Here is a 17,390-nt window from a genome sequence, read left to right as displayed (position 1 = left end):
AGATATAAGCTTAATATCTATGGAATGCATAGGTTCAAACGGAACCCCTTGAAGAACTTTAAGAACTAAATTCAAACTCCATGGCGGAGCAACAGGTTTAAACACAGGATTGATTCTAACTAAAGCCTGACAGAACGATTGAACGTCTGGAACACCTGCCAGACGCTTGTGCAGTAGAATTGATAAAGCAGATATCTGTCCCTTTAAGGAACTCGCTGATAGCCCCTTCTCCAATCCTTCTTGGAGAAAGGACAAAATCCTAGGAATCCTGATCTTACTCCATGAGTAGCCTTTGGATTTGCACCAAAAAATAAAGATATTTACGCCATATCTTATGATAGATTTTCCTGGTTACAGGCTTTCGAGTCTGAATCAAGGTATCTATGACCGACTCTATCAGTATTACCTGAGGATCCCTGGACCTGGATCCGTAACAAGGAAGTTTGGCGTTCTGATGAGACGCCATCAGATCCAATTCTGGTGTGCCCCATAGCTGAACCAGTTGAGCAAACACCTCCGGATGGAGCTCCCACTCCCCCGGATTAAAAGTCTGACGACGATCTGTCTCCCAGTTCTCTACCCCTGGGATATAGATCGCTGATAAATGGCAAGAGTGAGTCTCTGCCCATCGGATTATCCTGGAAACTTCTATCATCGCCAAGGAACTCCTTGTTCCCCCCTGATGATTGATATAAGCTACAGTCTTGATGTTGTCCGACTGAAATCTGATGAATCCAGCCGAAGCCAGCTGAGGCCACGCCTGAAGAGCATTGAATATCGCTCTCAATTCCAGAATATTTATCGGTAGGAGGGCCTCCACCTGAGTCAACATACCCTGTGCTTTCAGGGAATTCCAGACTGCACCCCAGCCCAGTAGGCTGGCGTCCGTCATCACTATAACCCACGCTGGCCTGCGGAAACACATTCCCCGGGACAGGTGAGCCTGTGACAACCACCAAAGAAGAGTCTCTGGTCTCTTGATCCAGATTTATCTGAGGAGATAAATCTGCATAATCCCCATTCCACTGTTTGAGCATGCATAGTTGCAGTGGTCTGAGATGCAAGCGAGCAAACGGAACTATGTCCATTGCCGCTACCATAAGTCCGATTACCTCCATACACTGAGCCACTGACAGCCGAGGAATGGAATGAAGAGCTCGGCAGGTGGTTAAAATCTTTGATTTCCTGACCTCCAACAGAAAAATTTTCATGTCCACCGAATCTATCAGAGTTCCCAGGAATGGAACTCTTGTGAGAGGAATAAGAGAATTCTTTTTCATGTTCACCTTCCACCCATGAGATCTTAGAAAGGCCAACACTAAGTCCGTGTGAGACTTGGCTAGTTGGAAAGTCGACGCTTGAATTAGGATGTCGTCTAGATTAGGCACCACCGCTATGCCCCGCGGCCTTAGGACCGCCAGAAGGGACCCTAGCATCTTTGTGAAGATTCTTGGCGCCGTGGCCAACCCGAAGGGAAGAGCCACAAACTTGTAATGCCTGTCCAGAAAGGCAAACCTGAGGAACTGGTGATGATCTTTGTGGATAGGAATGTGTAGATACGCATCCTTTAAATCCACGGTGGTCATATATTGACCCTCCTGGATCTTGAAGGATGGAACTCTTAGGAATTGGTTTAAGATCTTGATATCTAGAATTGGTCTAAAGGTTCCCTCTTTTTTGGGAACCACAAACAGATTGGAGTAGAAACCTTATCCCTGTTCTGCTTTCGGAACTGGGCAGATCACTCCCATGGTAAAAAGGTCTTTTACACAGCGTAAGAACGCCTCTCTTTTTGTCTGGTTTACAGACAATTGAGAAAGATGGAATCGCCCCCTTGGAGGAGAATCTTTGAAATCTAGAATATACCCCTGGGTTACAATTTCTACGGCCCAGGAGTCCTGAACGTCTCTTGCCCAGGCCTGAGCAAAGAGAGAGAGAGTCTGCCGCCTACTAGATCCGGTCCCGGATCGGGGGCTACCCCTTCATGCTGTCTTATTGGCAGCAGCAGGCTTTTTGGCCTGTTTACCCTTGTTCCAAGCCTGGTTAGGTCTCCAGGTTGGCTTGGATTGAGTAAAGTTCCCCTCTTGCTTTGCAGCAGGGGAAGAGGAAGCGGGACCACCCTTGAAGTTTCGAAAGGAACGAAAATGATTTTGTTTGGTCCTTGTCTTATTTGACTTATCTTGAGGGAGGGCATGACCCTTCCCCCCCAGTGATGTCTGAAATGATCTCTTTCAGTGCAGGCCCGAATAGGGTCTTTACCTTTGAAAGGGATGGTCAAAAGCTTAGATTTTGATGACACATAAGCTGACCAGGACTTAAGCCATAACGCTCTATGCGCTAAAATGGCAAAACCTGAATTCTTTGCCACTAACTTAGCGAGATGAAAAGCGGCGTCTGTAATAAAATAATTAGCTAGCTTAAGAGCCCTAATTCTGTCCAGAATTTCATCTAGTGGGGTCTCCACCTGAAGAGCCTCTTCTAGAGCCTCAAACCAAAAGGCAGCTGCAGTGGTTACAGGAACAATGCACGCTATAGGCTGAAGAAGAAACCCCTGATGAACAAAAATTTTCTTTAGGTAACCCTCTAATTTTTTATTCATAGGATCTATGAAAGCACAACTGTCTTCAATAGGTATAGTTGTACGCTTAGCCAGAGTAGAAATAGCTCCCTCCACCTTAGGGACCGTCTGCCATGAGTCCCGCATGGTGTCAGATATGGGAAACATCTTCTTAAAAACAGGAGGGGGACAAACGGAATACCTGGTCTATCCCACTCCTTAGTAACAATGTCCGAAATCCTCTTAGGGACCGGAAAAACATCAGTGTAAACAGGAACCTCTAAATATTTGTCCATTTTACACAATTTCTCTGGAACTACAATAGTAATGAGACAAGCAAGCTTGGAAAACACCTTATTTAATGAAGAAAAAAAAACAATTTTCAAAAACGGTACTGTGCCTTTAAGAGAAAAAGAGACACACACAAACTGCAAAACTGCTTAAAATTACTTCAAATTTTCCGAAATTTTTGCAGTACACACTCTAAGCTATGGTAAGATTGCACCACAAGCAATTTAACATTTAACCCCCAAATAAGAAAACCGGATTGACAAAGTGCCAACAAACGGTAAAAACCCCTGTCAGCACCTTGCCACAGCTCTGCTGTGGCGCCTACCTGCCCTTAGGGATTGATAATATGGGGATAAAGCTTCAATTAGGCCCAAGAAGTTCTCCAGGACCCTCTGATGTTGAAGTTTGCTGCTTGTCTATGGAAAATAACTGCGCAATTGAGGCGCAAAAATAGGCCCCGCCCACCGCACTCAATGTCACTAAGGCCTTTAGAAAAATCTACCAAGTGTTTTTTCAGCCATGTGGGTTATCAAAACCCCAAAAAAGCCAAGTGTACACTCATACAGTTGTCCCTTCAGATAATAAAAAACGTTACTCCCAGAACACACAAACGTTTGTTATAAATCATTCAAACTGAGTGCCCATAAGTTAAGCCCTTTATGAAAGCTAGTAAAGCCCCTTCTAAGACTAGGATTACTGCTTACCCTTCCCCTTATGGGGATACTGTCAGCCTTTCTGAGTTATCACAGTCTCTGCAGAAAAAATGACTGAACATACCTCATTGCTGTATAGCAAGAAACCGTTCCTCACACTGAAGTTTTCCTGTACTCCTCAGCTTCTGTGGGAACAGCAGTGGACCTTAGTTACAAATGCTAAGATCATCATCCTCCAGGCAGAAATCTTCATCTATCTCCTGCCTGAGAGTAAATAGTACAACACCGGTACCATTTAAAAATAACAAACTCTTGATTGAAGATAAAATAAAAACAGTTTATCACCTCTTTCACTTTACCCTTCCTGCTTAGAGCCGGCAAAGAGAATGACTGGGGGGTGGAGTTAAGGGGGGAGCTATATAGACAGCTCTCTTGTGGTGCTCTCTTTGCCACTTCCTGTTAGGAAGAATAATATCCCACAAGTTAGGATGAATCCGTGGACTCAGTACATCTTGCAAAAGAAACATATGTATTAATGAGATTTAAACACTGCCATTTTGCTAGCATAATATAAAAGGCCTTCTCAGAGATAGATAAATAGATAGATAGATAGATAGATAGATAGAATACCCCCTTTAATGCTAGTCACTTTATTGATTGCCAAGCAAGAACCTATTGGGTAAAACGTAGAAAATAAATTTGACCCCTGAAACAACTCTGAGGCATAGGCACAAAAAAAGGCTATAAATACATTTACATCTTATGGTTACACTTTGAGTGTGAAGAAATTGATTGAAACAGTAAGTTTAAATATGGTCCTTCACATGTGGCTACAACATAAACTTTGACAACATATCTAAAGTAAGAGTTAAAGGGACATTAAACCCCAAAAAAATCTTTCATGATTCAGATAGAGAATACAATTTTAAACAACTTTCCAATTTACTTATATTATTTAATTTGCTTCCTTCTCTTGTTATCCTTTGCTGAAAGGTTTATCTAGGCAAGCTCAGGAGCAGCAGAGAACCTAGATTCTAGCTGTTGATTGGTGGATGCATATTTATACCGATTGTCATTGGCTCACCCATGTGTTCAGTTAGAAACCATTAGTTCACTGCTGCTCCTTCAACAAATGATACCAAGAGAATGAAACAAATTAGATAATAGAAGTAAATTAAAAAGTTGTTAAATTATATTCTCATCTGAATCCTGAAAGAAAACATTTGGGTTTCATTTCCCTTTAAAGCAAGGAGTGGTTCAAATAGTAGTTCCCTAAATAAACAGTGAGATTTAAAGAAGGAATTGCGGACTCAATGAATCTGTGAAAGAATCATGGCTAAGCAACAGCAAGAGGAAATGTGAGAAAGAAAGAGAAACAATCACACAATTAACAACTTTGTTAATACCTGGTTCAGAAAAAGTATCACTGATATCATCTTTGTCATCCTCATAATCCTCCTCCTCCTCCTCCTCTTCCTCCTCCTCTTCTTCTTCCTCCTCGTCATCATTCTCAGATAATTCATGCTCACTACCAAATCCTTCATCGTGATCTTCCTCATCCAAATCTACCTCCTCTTCATCTTCTTCACCTTGTGGGCTCTCTGCTTTGGTTGTTGGCTCTGCAAGACCCTCAGAAACAAAGAGTGAGTAATTGTGCTCCTCTTTCTTTTGAGAGGGATCAGATACAGAGGCACCTACAGAGATGCTGCCATCTACTGTATCAACAGTAGTCACATTCACAGGTGGGCAAAAAAGCTTTTGAGTCTCTTTGAAAGGCAGCACAGCACAGGCACCACTGCGTCCTAATGATGGCTCCCCAAACCTTTCTTGCTTTATGGCCATGACACCACAAAAACATGTATTTTCCTTGGTCGCATCTGTAGCACACACTGTGGTGGTTAGTCTATTAGGAAGAACGGAGCTGATTTTAACTTTTGCCTTTTTTACATATTCCTTGCACTCTCCATGAACATTAACTTTCTCTTCACAAAAAACATTAGTCTTTACTGACATCTGAGTGCTTGCAACTGGTTTGGTAGCTTTCTGGATGAGGTCAGTTGCTGGTGATTCCATAATGGAAGTTTTGGATGCACACACTGGGGCTGTAACTCGTCCACCTGCCATTTTTTTTCCTGGCAAAAAAGTTGCCTTGGTGCCTAGGAAGCTCTCTGTGTAATAAAGAGAGTCAACAACTGATTGAGAGTCTTCGCTGTTAAGCTGAGCAAGAGTTGGAGTTTTACTGATCACCTCCTCATCCTGATAGGGGCTAGAGAAATCATCTAAACCTAGATAGTCCACCTCTTTAGAGCCCCAAATGTCACAACTTGCAAGTTTTGTATACTTTGTAAGGTCCTCACAGTATGTATCCCACTGCTCCCAATTAGATGACAAGGGTGTACCATTTTCAAGGATATCTGTGTAGGATTCTAGGTTTTCTAATTCTTTGTAGTCTTCAAGAGTCAGGAAGTTTTCAGTTGGGCTCTGCTGATAACCCAATTCTCGATCCTAGAAAAATAAAATAAATAAAATTTGCATAAATATGATAGCAAGATACATCATTTTGCATGTTATATTTTAAAAGGTATATATTAATCTATATTTCTAAGAAACTTGCACATAGAAGACAGATAAGTCTTAAATAATAAAACCAGAGAGCAATGAGCACAATGCAACCGCTGATTTGTATGCTCGAAGACCTAGAGCAGAGGTGCCCACACTTTTATGTGTTAGGATCTACTTTTCAAAATGACCAGCTCACCGAGATCTACCAACTAAAAATGGGCCGGCTTCTAAGCTTACATTCCTGCTTTTTCCAAGTAAAGATACCTTTTAAAAATAGGAGTAAATTAGAAAGTTGTTTAAACTTGCATGTTCTATATCTGAATCATGAAAAGAAGAAAATAAAAAGTGTGTGTATCATATCCCTTTAAGGTTGCATGATTTAGCAACACATGTATGCGCAAAAATAGCACTGACTTTAAATTAGGGTTAACAGGAACAACCCCTTGTGTCATGTTACAAAACACTGCATTCAAATTACTGCGACTGACCCCCTTTACATTGCGCAGCAGGCTTGGCCTGATATGACCCAGTGAGGCTTACACAAATAAATTTAAATAGCGCGCCATGCAGAACATTTCTTACCGGGTCAACACGTTCATTTGCCAGACGTCAATCAGACTTGTTCCTTTACCATAGTACAGCAGCCTCCACCTTTGCTTTTTCTATCTATTGATGCTTACCCTCCTAACTATACTATACCGCCATATCCAATGGGAGAGTACTCAATCAACCATGCTTTTGATAGTCCAATTGTGTTTAAAAATCATCTACATTGATTGGTTGAAATCTATGTCCCTCCAGATCCAATCCTGTAGCACTTTTCGTATCTGACCATCAGACTGTTTTATATCCTGCCCCTTCACACACTGCGGTAGATAAAGTGGTATCCCTAGCAACCATACTCTACTCAAACCCCAGTGTTGAAATTGCCTAACTTAACCACATCATTTTGATCACATCGGCCGCGATCTACCAGCAGCGCCTACGGGATCTACTTTTAGATCCCAATCTACCTATTGGGCACCCCTGACCTAGAGCTTCCTAGGTAATGTTACATAAAATAGCCAGTGCAAAGACAAACATATAATTTATTATTACCAGATAAATTCCTTTCCTTCCGGATAGGGAGAGTCCACGGCTTCATTCCTTACTGTTGGGAAATACAACACCTTGCCACCAGGAGGAGGCAAAGACACCCCAGCCAAAGGCTTAAATGTCCCTCCCACTTCCTCATTACCCCAGTCATTCTGCCGAGGGAACAAGGAAAAGTAGTAGAAACATTAGGGTATAAATGGTGCCAGAAGAATAAAATAAATAAAAGGGTACCGCCCATAGTCGAGAAAAAAAAATGTGGACTCTCCCTATCCGGAAGGAAAGGAATTTATCTAGTAAGCATAAATTATGTTTTCCTTCCTAAGATAGGGAGAGTCCACGGCTTCATTCCTTACTGTTGGGAAAACTATACCCAAGCTAAAGAGGACACTGAATGAATAACGGGAGGGAACAAAAAGGAAGAGGTGGACCCTATTCTGAGGGCACCACAGCCTGCAAAACTTTTCTCCCGAAAGCTGCTTGAGCCAAAGCAAAAACATCAAAATTTTTAAAAAGTATGTAAGGAGGACCAGGTAGCTACCTTACATAGAGGTCTCGTTCTTAAAAGCCCAAGAGGAAGCCACTGCTTTGGTGGAATGAGTCGTTATCCTCCCGCTGTCTCGTAAGCTAAGCGGGTGACACTCCTTAACCAAAAAGATAGGAAAATCGAAGAAGACTTCTGCCCCTTACGTTTCACCGAATAGACAACCAACAGAGGAAGATTGTCTAAACTTCTTAGTAGCCTGAAGATAGAACTTCAAGGTGCAAATCACATCCAAATTGGGAAGTAAGCATTCCTTCGATGAAGGATTAGGACACAAGGAAGGAACCACAATCTCCTGATTGATGTTGCGATCAGACACAACCATAGGAGTTTACAAATTTAGTACATAAAACTGCCTTATCTGCATGAAAAAAACAAATCAGATAAGGGGGCTCACATTGCAAACCAGCCATCTCAGAAACTCTGCGCGCAGAGGCAATAGCCAATAAAAAGAGAACCTTCCAACTTCAAGATAACAATTTAATGTCAACGGAATGCAGAGGCTCAAACTGAACCTGTTGCAAATCCCGAAGAACAATATTTAGGCTCCAAGGAGGAGCCCCCGATCTAAACACAGGTCTGATCCTAATCAGAGCCTTAACAAAGGACTGAACGTCTGGAAGCTCAGCCAGTCTCTTGTGCAATAAAACCGACCAGGACGAAGTCTGGGAACTAACAGAAAGGCCCTTCTCCAGCCCATCCTGGAGAAAAGATAAGATCCTGAGAACCTTAACTATGTGCCAGGAAATACCATGCTCTTCACACCAGAATAAGTAGGTCCTCCACACCTTGTGGTAGACACGCCTAGTAACTGGTTTACGAGCTTGAATAAGAGTATTAATGACACTCTCAGAGAAACCTCTCTTGGCTAAGACTAAGTGTTCAATCTCCACACAGTCAGCCTCAGAGAATCTAGATTTTGATGAACAAATGGACCTTGTATCAGCAGGTCTTTGCAAGAAGGTAACTTCCACGGAGGAGATAAGGCCATCCCCACTAGATCCGCGGACCACGTCCTTCACGGCCATGATGGAGCAATCAGGATTACCGATACCCGCTCCTGCTTGATGCGGGCCAACACTAAAGGAAGAAGCGGTAATGGAGGAAAAAGATACACAAGTTTGAACCTCCAGGGCATTGCTAGTGCATCTATTAGATCCGCTTGGGGATCCCTCGACCCATACCTGGGTAGCTTGGTATTAATACGGAACACCATGAGATCTATCTCCAGTGTCCCCCACTTGCTGCATATCTCTGCAAACACCTCGGGATGGAGAGACCATTCCCATGGATGGAAGGATTGCCTGCTGAGAAAATCTGCCTCCCAGTTGTCCACACCTGCATTGTTGATCACTGACAGCAAACAGCTATTGACCTCCGCCCACTCCAGAGTCTGAGATACTGCCATCACCGCCAAGGAACTTCTCGTTCCCCCCCTGATGGTTGATGTAAGCCACTAAGGTTATATTGTCTGATTGGAATCTGAAACTGTGACGAACCCAGAAGTGGCCAAGCCGTCAAGGCATTTAAAATTGCCTGTAGTTCTAAAATATTGATCGGGAAGGAGGACTCCTCCTAAGTCCACAACCTCTGTGCCTTCCTGTAACCCCAAACACCTCCCCATTCGTATAGGCTTGTGTCTGTAGTCACAATCTCCCAGGATGGTCTTAAAAAGCACGTCCCTCGGGATAGATGATCTGAACAAAGCCACCAAGACAGCGATTCTCTCGACCTGCTGTCTAATACAATCTGTTGAGACAGATCTGAATGATCGCCGTTCCTCTGCCTCAGCATGCACAGTTGTAAAGGTCTGAGATGGAACCTGGCAAAAGGAATGATGTCCATGCAGGACACCATGAGACCAATCACCTCCATACACAGAGGGACTCAAGGAGGTCCGGAGGGCAAGACATGCCGAAGTTAGCTTGCAACATCTATGGTCTGTTAGAAATATCCTCATGGATATGGAGTCTATAATAGTACCCAGGAATTCCACCCTGGTACTTGGGATAAGAACTCTTATCCAAGTTTATCTTCCATCCATGTGATCAAAGAAGATTGAGAAGGGACTTCAAGAATTCTTCCGCAAGACAAAAAGGATGGTGCTTGCACCAGAATATCGTTTAAGTATGGGGCTACTGCAATACCCTGAGTTCTGGCAATGAGCCCCCAGAACCGTCAAAGACTTTTGGAGCAGTAGCCAGGCCAAACGGAAGGGCAATGAACTGGAAGTGCTGGTCCAGGAATGCAAACCTCAGAAACTGAAAGTGTCCCCTGTGGATTGGAACATGAAGGTAAGCATCCTTCAGATCTATAGTGGTCATAAATTGGCCTTCCTGAATTGAAGGAAGGATGGACCTTATTGTCTCCATCTTGAAGGAAGGAACACTGAGAAATTTGTTTAAGCACTTTAGGTCCAGAATTGGGCGGAAAGTTCCCTCCTTCTTTGGGACCACGAAAAGGTTTGAATAAAACCCCAAACCTCTTTCTTCGATAGGTACCGGGACAACAACTCATAAGGAGGATAGATCCCGAAGGCACCCTAGAAAGGCATCCCTCTTTTCTGGTCTGGTAGATAGATTTGAGAGAAAATCTGCCCCTTGGCAGATGAGATTTGAAGCCTATCTTGTATCCATGAGATACCACCTCCAGGACCCACGGATCCTGTACGTCCTTTAACCAGGCGTCTGAAAAGAGACAGTCTGCCCCCCAACACGATCCAATCCGGATCTGGGACCGCCCCTTCATGACGATTTGTTTTTGCCGGGCTTCTTATTCTGCTTGGATTTATTCCAGGACTTAGCCGGCTTCCAAGTACTTTTGGGTTGCTCGGCCTTGGAGTATTGTTGTTGTCTGAAAATTAGAAGATTGTCCTCCCTTAGACTTGTTCTTATCTTGCAGTAGGAAGGCACCCTTGCCTCCGGTAACCGTAGAAATAATGGAGTCCAGGCCTGGCCCAAATAAAATCTTTCCCTTTAAGGGAAGAGAAAGGAGTCTGAAATAAGAAGTCATATCCCCAGACCAAGACTTCAACCAGAGAACCCGGCGGGCTAGGACCACAAATCCAGAGGCCTTTGCATTTAGGAGAATAATTTGCATGTTTCCATCACAGATAAAAGAATTAGCAATTCTCAAAGCTTTAATTCTGTCTTGAATATCCGAGGGGAGACTCCACCTTAATAAGTTCCAACAAAAGTCGCACCAGTAGGTAGCCGCTCCAGCAACAGCCAGTTGAAAAAAAGGAAATTTATGCTTACCTGATAAATTTGTTTCTTTTTAGATACGATGAGTCCATGGATTTCATCCTTACTTGTGGGATATCGCCTCCTTGTCGGCAGGAGGAGGCAAAGAGCACCACAGCAGAGCTGTATATATAGCTCCTCCCATCCCTCCCACTCCAGTCATTCGACCAAAGTTAGGAAGAGAAAGGAAAATCCAAGGTGCAGAGGTGACTGAAGTTTAACAAAAATAAAGACCTGTCTATAAAACAGGGTAGCCGCGAACTCATCGTATTTAAGCATAAATTTCCTTTTCTTTTTAAAGATACGATGAGTCCACGGATTTCATCCTTACTTGTGGGATACAATACCAAAGCTATAGTACACGGATGAAAAGGGAGGGACAAGACAGGGAACCTAAACGGAAGGCACCACTGCTTGAAGAACTTTCCTCCCAAAAACAGCCTCAGATGAGGCAAAGGTATCAAATTTGGAAAATTTGGAAAAAGTGTGAAGAGACGACCAAGTTGCAGCCTTGCAAATCTGTTCAACAGATGCATCATTTTTGAATGCCCATGAGGAAGCCACAGCCCTAGTGGAATGAGCCTTAATTTGTTCAGGAGACTGCTGTCCAGCAGTCTCATATGCAAAGCGGATGATACTCTTCAACCAAAAAGAAGAGAGGTAGCCGTAGCTTTCTGACCCCTACGTGTCCCAGAAAAAACAACAAATAATGAAGATGATTGGCGAAAATCCTTAGTTGCCTGTAAGTAGAACTTCAAAGCACGGACCATGTCCAAATTATTTAACAGATGCTCCTTCTTAGAAGAAGGATTAGGACACAAGGAAGGAACAACAATTTCCTGATTAATATTCTTATTTGAAACAACCTTAGGAAGAAAACCAGGTTTAGTTTCGCAACACCACCTTATCCAAATGCAAAACAAGATAAGGAGAATAACATTGTAATGCCGAAAGCTCAGATACTCTTCGAGCAGAAGAAATAGCAACCAAAATTAAAACTTTCCAAGATAATAATTTGATATCTATGGAATGCATAGGTTCAAACGGAACCCCTTGAAGAACTCTAAGAACTAAATTCAAACTCCAAGGAGGAGCAATAGTTCTAAACACAGGCCTGATTCTAGTCAGAGCCTGATAAAAAGATTGGACATCTGGAACATCAGCCAGACGCTTGTGTAACAAAATAGACAAAGCAGAAATCTGTCCCTTTAAGGAAATTGCCGACAACCCTTTCTCCAATCCTTCTTGGAGAAAAGACAAAATCCTGGGAATCCTAACCCTACTCCATGAGTAGCCCTTGGATTCGCACCAATAAAGATATTAACGCCATATCTTATGGTAAATCTTCCTAGTAACAGGCTTACGTGCCTGAATCAAGGTATCTATGACCGAATCAGAAAACCCTCGCTTAGATAAAATTAAGCTTTCAATCTCCAAGCAGTCAGCTGCAGAGAAACTAGATTTGGATGATGGAAACGTCCCTGAATATGAAGATCTTTCCTCAATGGGAGCTTCCATGGTGGCTGAGATGACATGTCCACCAGATCGGCATACCAAATCCTGCAAGGCCACGCAGGGGCGATGAGGATCACCGATGCCCTCTCCTGTTTGACACGAACAATCACCCGGGGAAGGATAGCAAATGGAGGGAATACATAAGCTAGGCGGAAAGACCAAGGCACTGCCAAGGCATCTATAAGGTCGGCCTGGGGATCCCTGGACCTGGAACAGTATCTCAGAAGCTTGGCATTCTGACGAGATGCCATGAGATCCAACTCCGGCCTGCCCCATCTGAGAATCAGGTTTGAAAATACCTCCGGTTGGAGTTCCCATTCTCTCGGATGAAATGTCTGTCTGCTCAGAAAATCCGTTTCCCAGTTTTCCACCCCTGGGATGTAGATTGCTGACAGATTGCCACCCACTGTATTATCTTGGATACTTCTGTCAACGCTAAGGAACTCTTTGTTCCTCCCCGATGATTGATATAAGCTACCACCGTCATGTTGTCCGAATGAAATCTGATGAATCGGGCCAAAGCCAACTGAGGCCAAGCCTGAAGTGCATTGAATATCGCTCTCAAGTCTAGAATATTGATGGGAAGGAGAGACTCTGAGTTCATACACCCTGAGGCCTTAGGGAGTTCCAGACTGCTCCCCATCCTAACAGGCTGGCATCCGTTGTCACTATCACCCATGAGGGTCTGCGGAAGCAAGTCCCCTGGGATAGATTATCACCACCATAGAACAACACCATAGAAGAGAGTCCCTCGTCTCCTGATCTAGATTTATTAGAGGAGATAAGTCTGTATAATCTCCATTCCACTGTCTGAGCATGCTCAGTTGCAGAGGCCTGAGATGGAATCGAGCAAACTGAATGATGTCCATTGCCGCTACCATTAATCCGATTACCTCCATGTACTGAGCCACTGAGGGCCAAGGATTGGACTGAAGGGCTCGACATGTATCCATGATCTTTAACCATCTGACCTCTGTCAAACATTTTCATGGATAGAGAGTCGATTAGAGTTCCCAAGAAGGGCACCCTTGTCTGAGGAATTAGTGAACTCTTTCCCAGATTTACCTTCCACTCATGAGTCCTCAGGAAGGATAGGACAATGTCGGTATGAGACTTTGCTAGCTGTCAAGATGACGCTTGGATCAAAATATCGTCCAGATACGGCACCACCGCAATGCCCCGCGGTCTTAGAACCGCCAGCAAGGACCCAAGAACCTTTGTGAAAATTCTGGGTGCTGTGCCAAGACCGAAAGGAAGAGCCACGAACTGAAAATGTTTGTCCAGAAAGGCAAATCTCAGGAACTTGCGATGATCTCTGTGGATAGGAACATGAAGATATGCATCCTTTAGATCCACGGTAGTCCTAAATTGACCCTCCTGGATCAATAGAAGAATGGTACGAATAGTTTCCATCTTGAAGTATGGGACTCTTGAGAAACTTGTTCAGACTTTTGAGGTCTAAAATAGGTCGGAACGTTCCCTCCTTTCCTATCACTAACACAGGCAAAGAGAATGACTGGAGTGGAAGGTAAGGGAGGAGCTATATATACAGCTCTGCTATGGTGCTCTTTGCATCCTCCTACTGACCAGGAGGCGATATCCCACAAGTAAGGATGAAATCCGTGGACTCATCGTATCTTTAAAAAGAAAAGAAAAAATCATGTATGTTGAAACATCTTTCTCAGAAAGGTTTCCATTTTCTTATCCATCGGCTCTCTGAGCGAAGAACTATCCTCAAGAGATATATTAGTACCTTTAGCAAGCATAGAGATAGCCCCATCCACTTTATACTGGATTTGTGGGGCTCCATTCCTAGAGTCCGGGAACAACTTTTTAAAAGTAGACGATGGGGAAAAGGAAGAACCAATTCTTTCCCATTCGTTCTTAATAATGTTCGCTATCTTAACCGGCACAGGAAAGGTCAAAGGAACTTTCCTGTCTTAATAAACTCTGTCTAATTTAGGTATCATAGGTTCTTCAGGCAGCACGGCCTCTGGAACCTCCAACGTAGACAGAACCTCCTTTAATAAAAAATGCAAGTGCTCAATTTTAAATCTATAGGACGGTTCCACCACAGCAGGAGGCTTAGACGCCAAGGACTCCAACCGAGAAAGTTCACCCTCTGAAGCTACAGAGGTTAACTCATCGGATAACTGGGACATAATAGCTAAATCTGATAAGTATTTATATGACTCCGGGTCAGGAGAGCTAGGTTTAACCTTTCTCTTGCGTTTGTTAGAGTGAGGTAATGCACTGAGGGCCGCAGACACTGCCGTTTGTAACTGCGCGGCAAAGTCCGCAGGAAGAAGGCCCCCTCCGGATGGAGGATTAGATGTGCTACGGGGAACTGCATGTGGCATGGATAATGTAGCAAGGGTAGTAAATTTCACGGGACGCAGAGTCCTGAGAGGTAGCTGGCTCAGAGGGACTAAGAGCCTTAGCAGGCTTGTCTCCCTTCTTAGACTTTGTGACTAAGGCATGTGGAACATAATTGAGTGGGCGGGAAAACCATGGCCTTGTCCTCACAATATAAACAGGTATGATTTAGTACAGAAGGAGTACATTTTAACATGTCAGAGTCCTCCATAGCTCAAGTTATACCCACAGAAGGACACAAATAAAAATGTTTTTATTATAGAAAACTGCACCTTTATACTCCCAAAGGCAGGGGCATTTACCACCTCCTAGACCCAGACAGTTAACAGAGGAAACGCTCTCCTCAGGTTCAAATCTCAGCCGGAATGGAGGAAATGCACTCCATGTGACCGGGTGTGGTCTATGTTCAAGACAGTACTTCCCCTGTTATTACAAGTACAGCAAGTAATAGGAGCTGTGCAACACTTTCAAAAACGAAACTTAAAAGTGAAACCTGTTTGTTCCAGCCAAAAACATAGTGTCTATCAGCCCAGGAAAAAAAAAAAATCACAAAGCAGCATTTAAATAATTAATACACTGATTAATTAACCCCAACTGTTCAATAGACCCTCTTCAGAGGATATTAACCCTAAATCCTATCAAGGTATAAAGGATGTGTAAAAATTGAAACGATCTTACCTCCAGGATCCATGCTGCGGAACAGAACACAGCCTCTCAAATGTGACAGTCTTACAGCAGCACTCCTGACATGGAATTGACGAGTTTCACTGCCTGCTTTCTTTTCCCTCAACACTGATTGCTTAGGAGCTGTTAGAGTCTGGAGATACAGGGAAAGTTTTTCTGCGAAACCATCCAAACTACTACTAACTTACATCAATACTCTCACTGAGAGGTTGACATGATTACTTAAAACTCCAGTCCTATCTCAGAACATTATCCCTTATCCGCCAAAATTTAGAGTAGGCACTATGCATTCCGATGTATAGTGTTTTTCTGGCATACACCACACCAGATTCTTCCACCAGACTACCTGATAGTGAAGCCTGATTTATCACTCCAGAAAACACTTTCCAATGCTCCACAGTGTGCTTTACACCACCCCAGATGATGCTTGTGTCATGTAAAAGGTGAAATAACTATGTAAAATATACAGATAATTCATCTATATATGAAACTATTTTAAATATAAAAGTTTTGTACTGTAATGTCAAAAATCTTGACATTACACTTCAAAGTACACAGAAAGGAAGTATGTTTAATCAGATGACCACTTCAAATGAGTTTTTGGTTATATGGTCTTATCAGATTAATATCTCTAACTTAAATTGCCCTAATAAACTTCCTAATAGATAACAGGGATGTTCGGTCTGGACTTGTGTTTGAAGTGTATCAGAAATCTTAAGGATGTAGTTATTAACACAGGCATATGATAAACGAATGATAGGACCCTGAGTCCTTTTGAAGTCCCAATACACAATTTCTGTCTGGAAACATTGCCAAAAGACACTGGAAAGCATGTGGGAATAATGTGGCCTTAAAGTTCAATTTGAAATAAACTGTCTGCATAATTTGCAGATATATTTAATATACCAAGACTTATAAATGTGCCAATACGTGTAAGTCTAGGAGATATGTCACATGCCCAGAGGCAGAACTTTTTTTCACTTACTGCGATGAGTTTGTTTTTATTGAAATTTTTTCTGCAGGTAATTTTGAAATTAAATAAATTACGTAGTTATAATAAAGCACCAGATCAATTGCAATGCATTGATTATCTGGAGCATAAAGCAATATATATTATATTGCATCAGCTGAAAATTGCATTATTTTTTTCAAATATCTATTTAATACATTTTTTTTCTGTTGCCTTTGGTCTAACATCACATAATTATAAAGTAAAAATTTAGTTATAGGTGCATTGCTCATAAGAACAATATTCAGGATTCACAGCTTCACAGACTGGGAAAGGCTAGGGACGGGGTTGACATAAATTAATGTGCTGCTGCTGTACAGTGCTGCTCTGTATTTGACTGTTCTCTTCAAACAGCGCTTCATTATGGCTGCACTGCTTTTAAGAAAACTTACACAGTACAGTGTAGCCAGAGCAATGCACTATTTGAAGAGAACAACTTGATGAGGAGCAGGGCTGCAAAGCAAAAGAGCCAACAGTTCCTTCATGTCCCTATTCTTTCTGCAGACATGCTGCATTTTCTGCGATGACATCTCCGATTACAGCATGTTCTGCTATGGGGGTCACATGCCTAGCACAACTATGATGTTAATTAAATCAACAACTGGATTGGAGATGTTTAAAAAATTTGACAAATTGTATTTAGAATATATATATATATATATATATATATATATATATATATATATATATATATATCCTCTCCAAGAACACAGGCACTCACTGGTCTTTTAAAATGTAATCCTTTAATCAATCCCTTAAAACAATTATTTTACCATGACGTTTCGGTACATCATTGTACCTTTATCAAATGTGACAAAAATAAATATTAAAAGCTTCACAGATAACTTACCCCAGACCACCACCT

General features: G+C 42.5%; 1 protein-coding gene across 1 annotated transcript in view; it reads right to left on the bottom strand.

Annotated features, from left to right (window-relative positions):
• CREBRF (CREB3 regulatory factor) overlaps positions 1 to 17,390 on the bottom strand; it is a 349,666-nt gene that overhangs the window by 201,627 nt on the left and 130,649 nt on the right. The window contains exon 4 of the mRNA XM_053717136.1: positions 4,908 to 6,006. Within this exon, the coding sequence (XP_053573111.1) occupies positions 4,908 to 6,006 (1,099 nt within the window). The remainder of the gene's footprint in view (positions 1 to 4,907; positions 6,007 to 17,390) is intronic.

Source organism: Bombina bombina, chromosome 6 (genome assembly GCF_027579735.1).
Source record: "Bombina bombina isolate aBomBom1 chromosome 6, aBomBom1.pri, whole genome shotgun sequence".
NCBI classification, from domain to species: Eukaryota; Metazoa; Chordata; class Amphibia; order Anura; family Bombinatoridae; genus Bombina; species Bombina bombina.
Note: the sequence above shows the minus strand (reverse complement) of the source record. Positions and strands in the feature narration are given on the sequence as shown.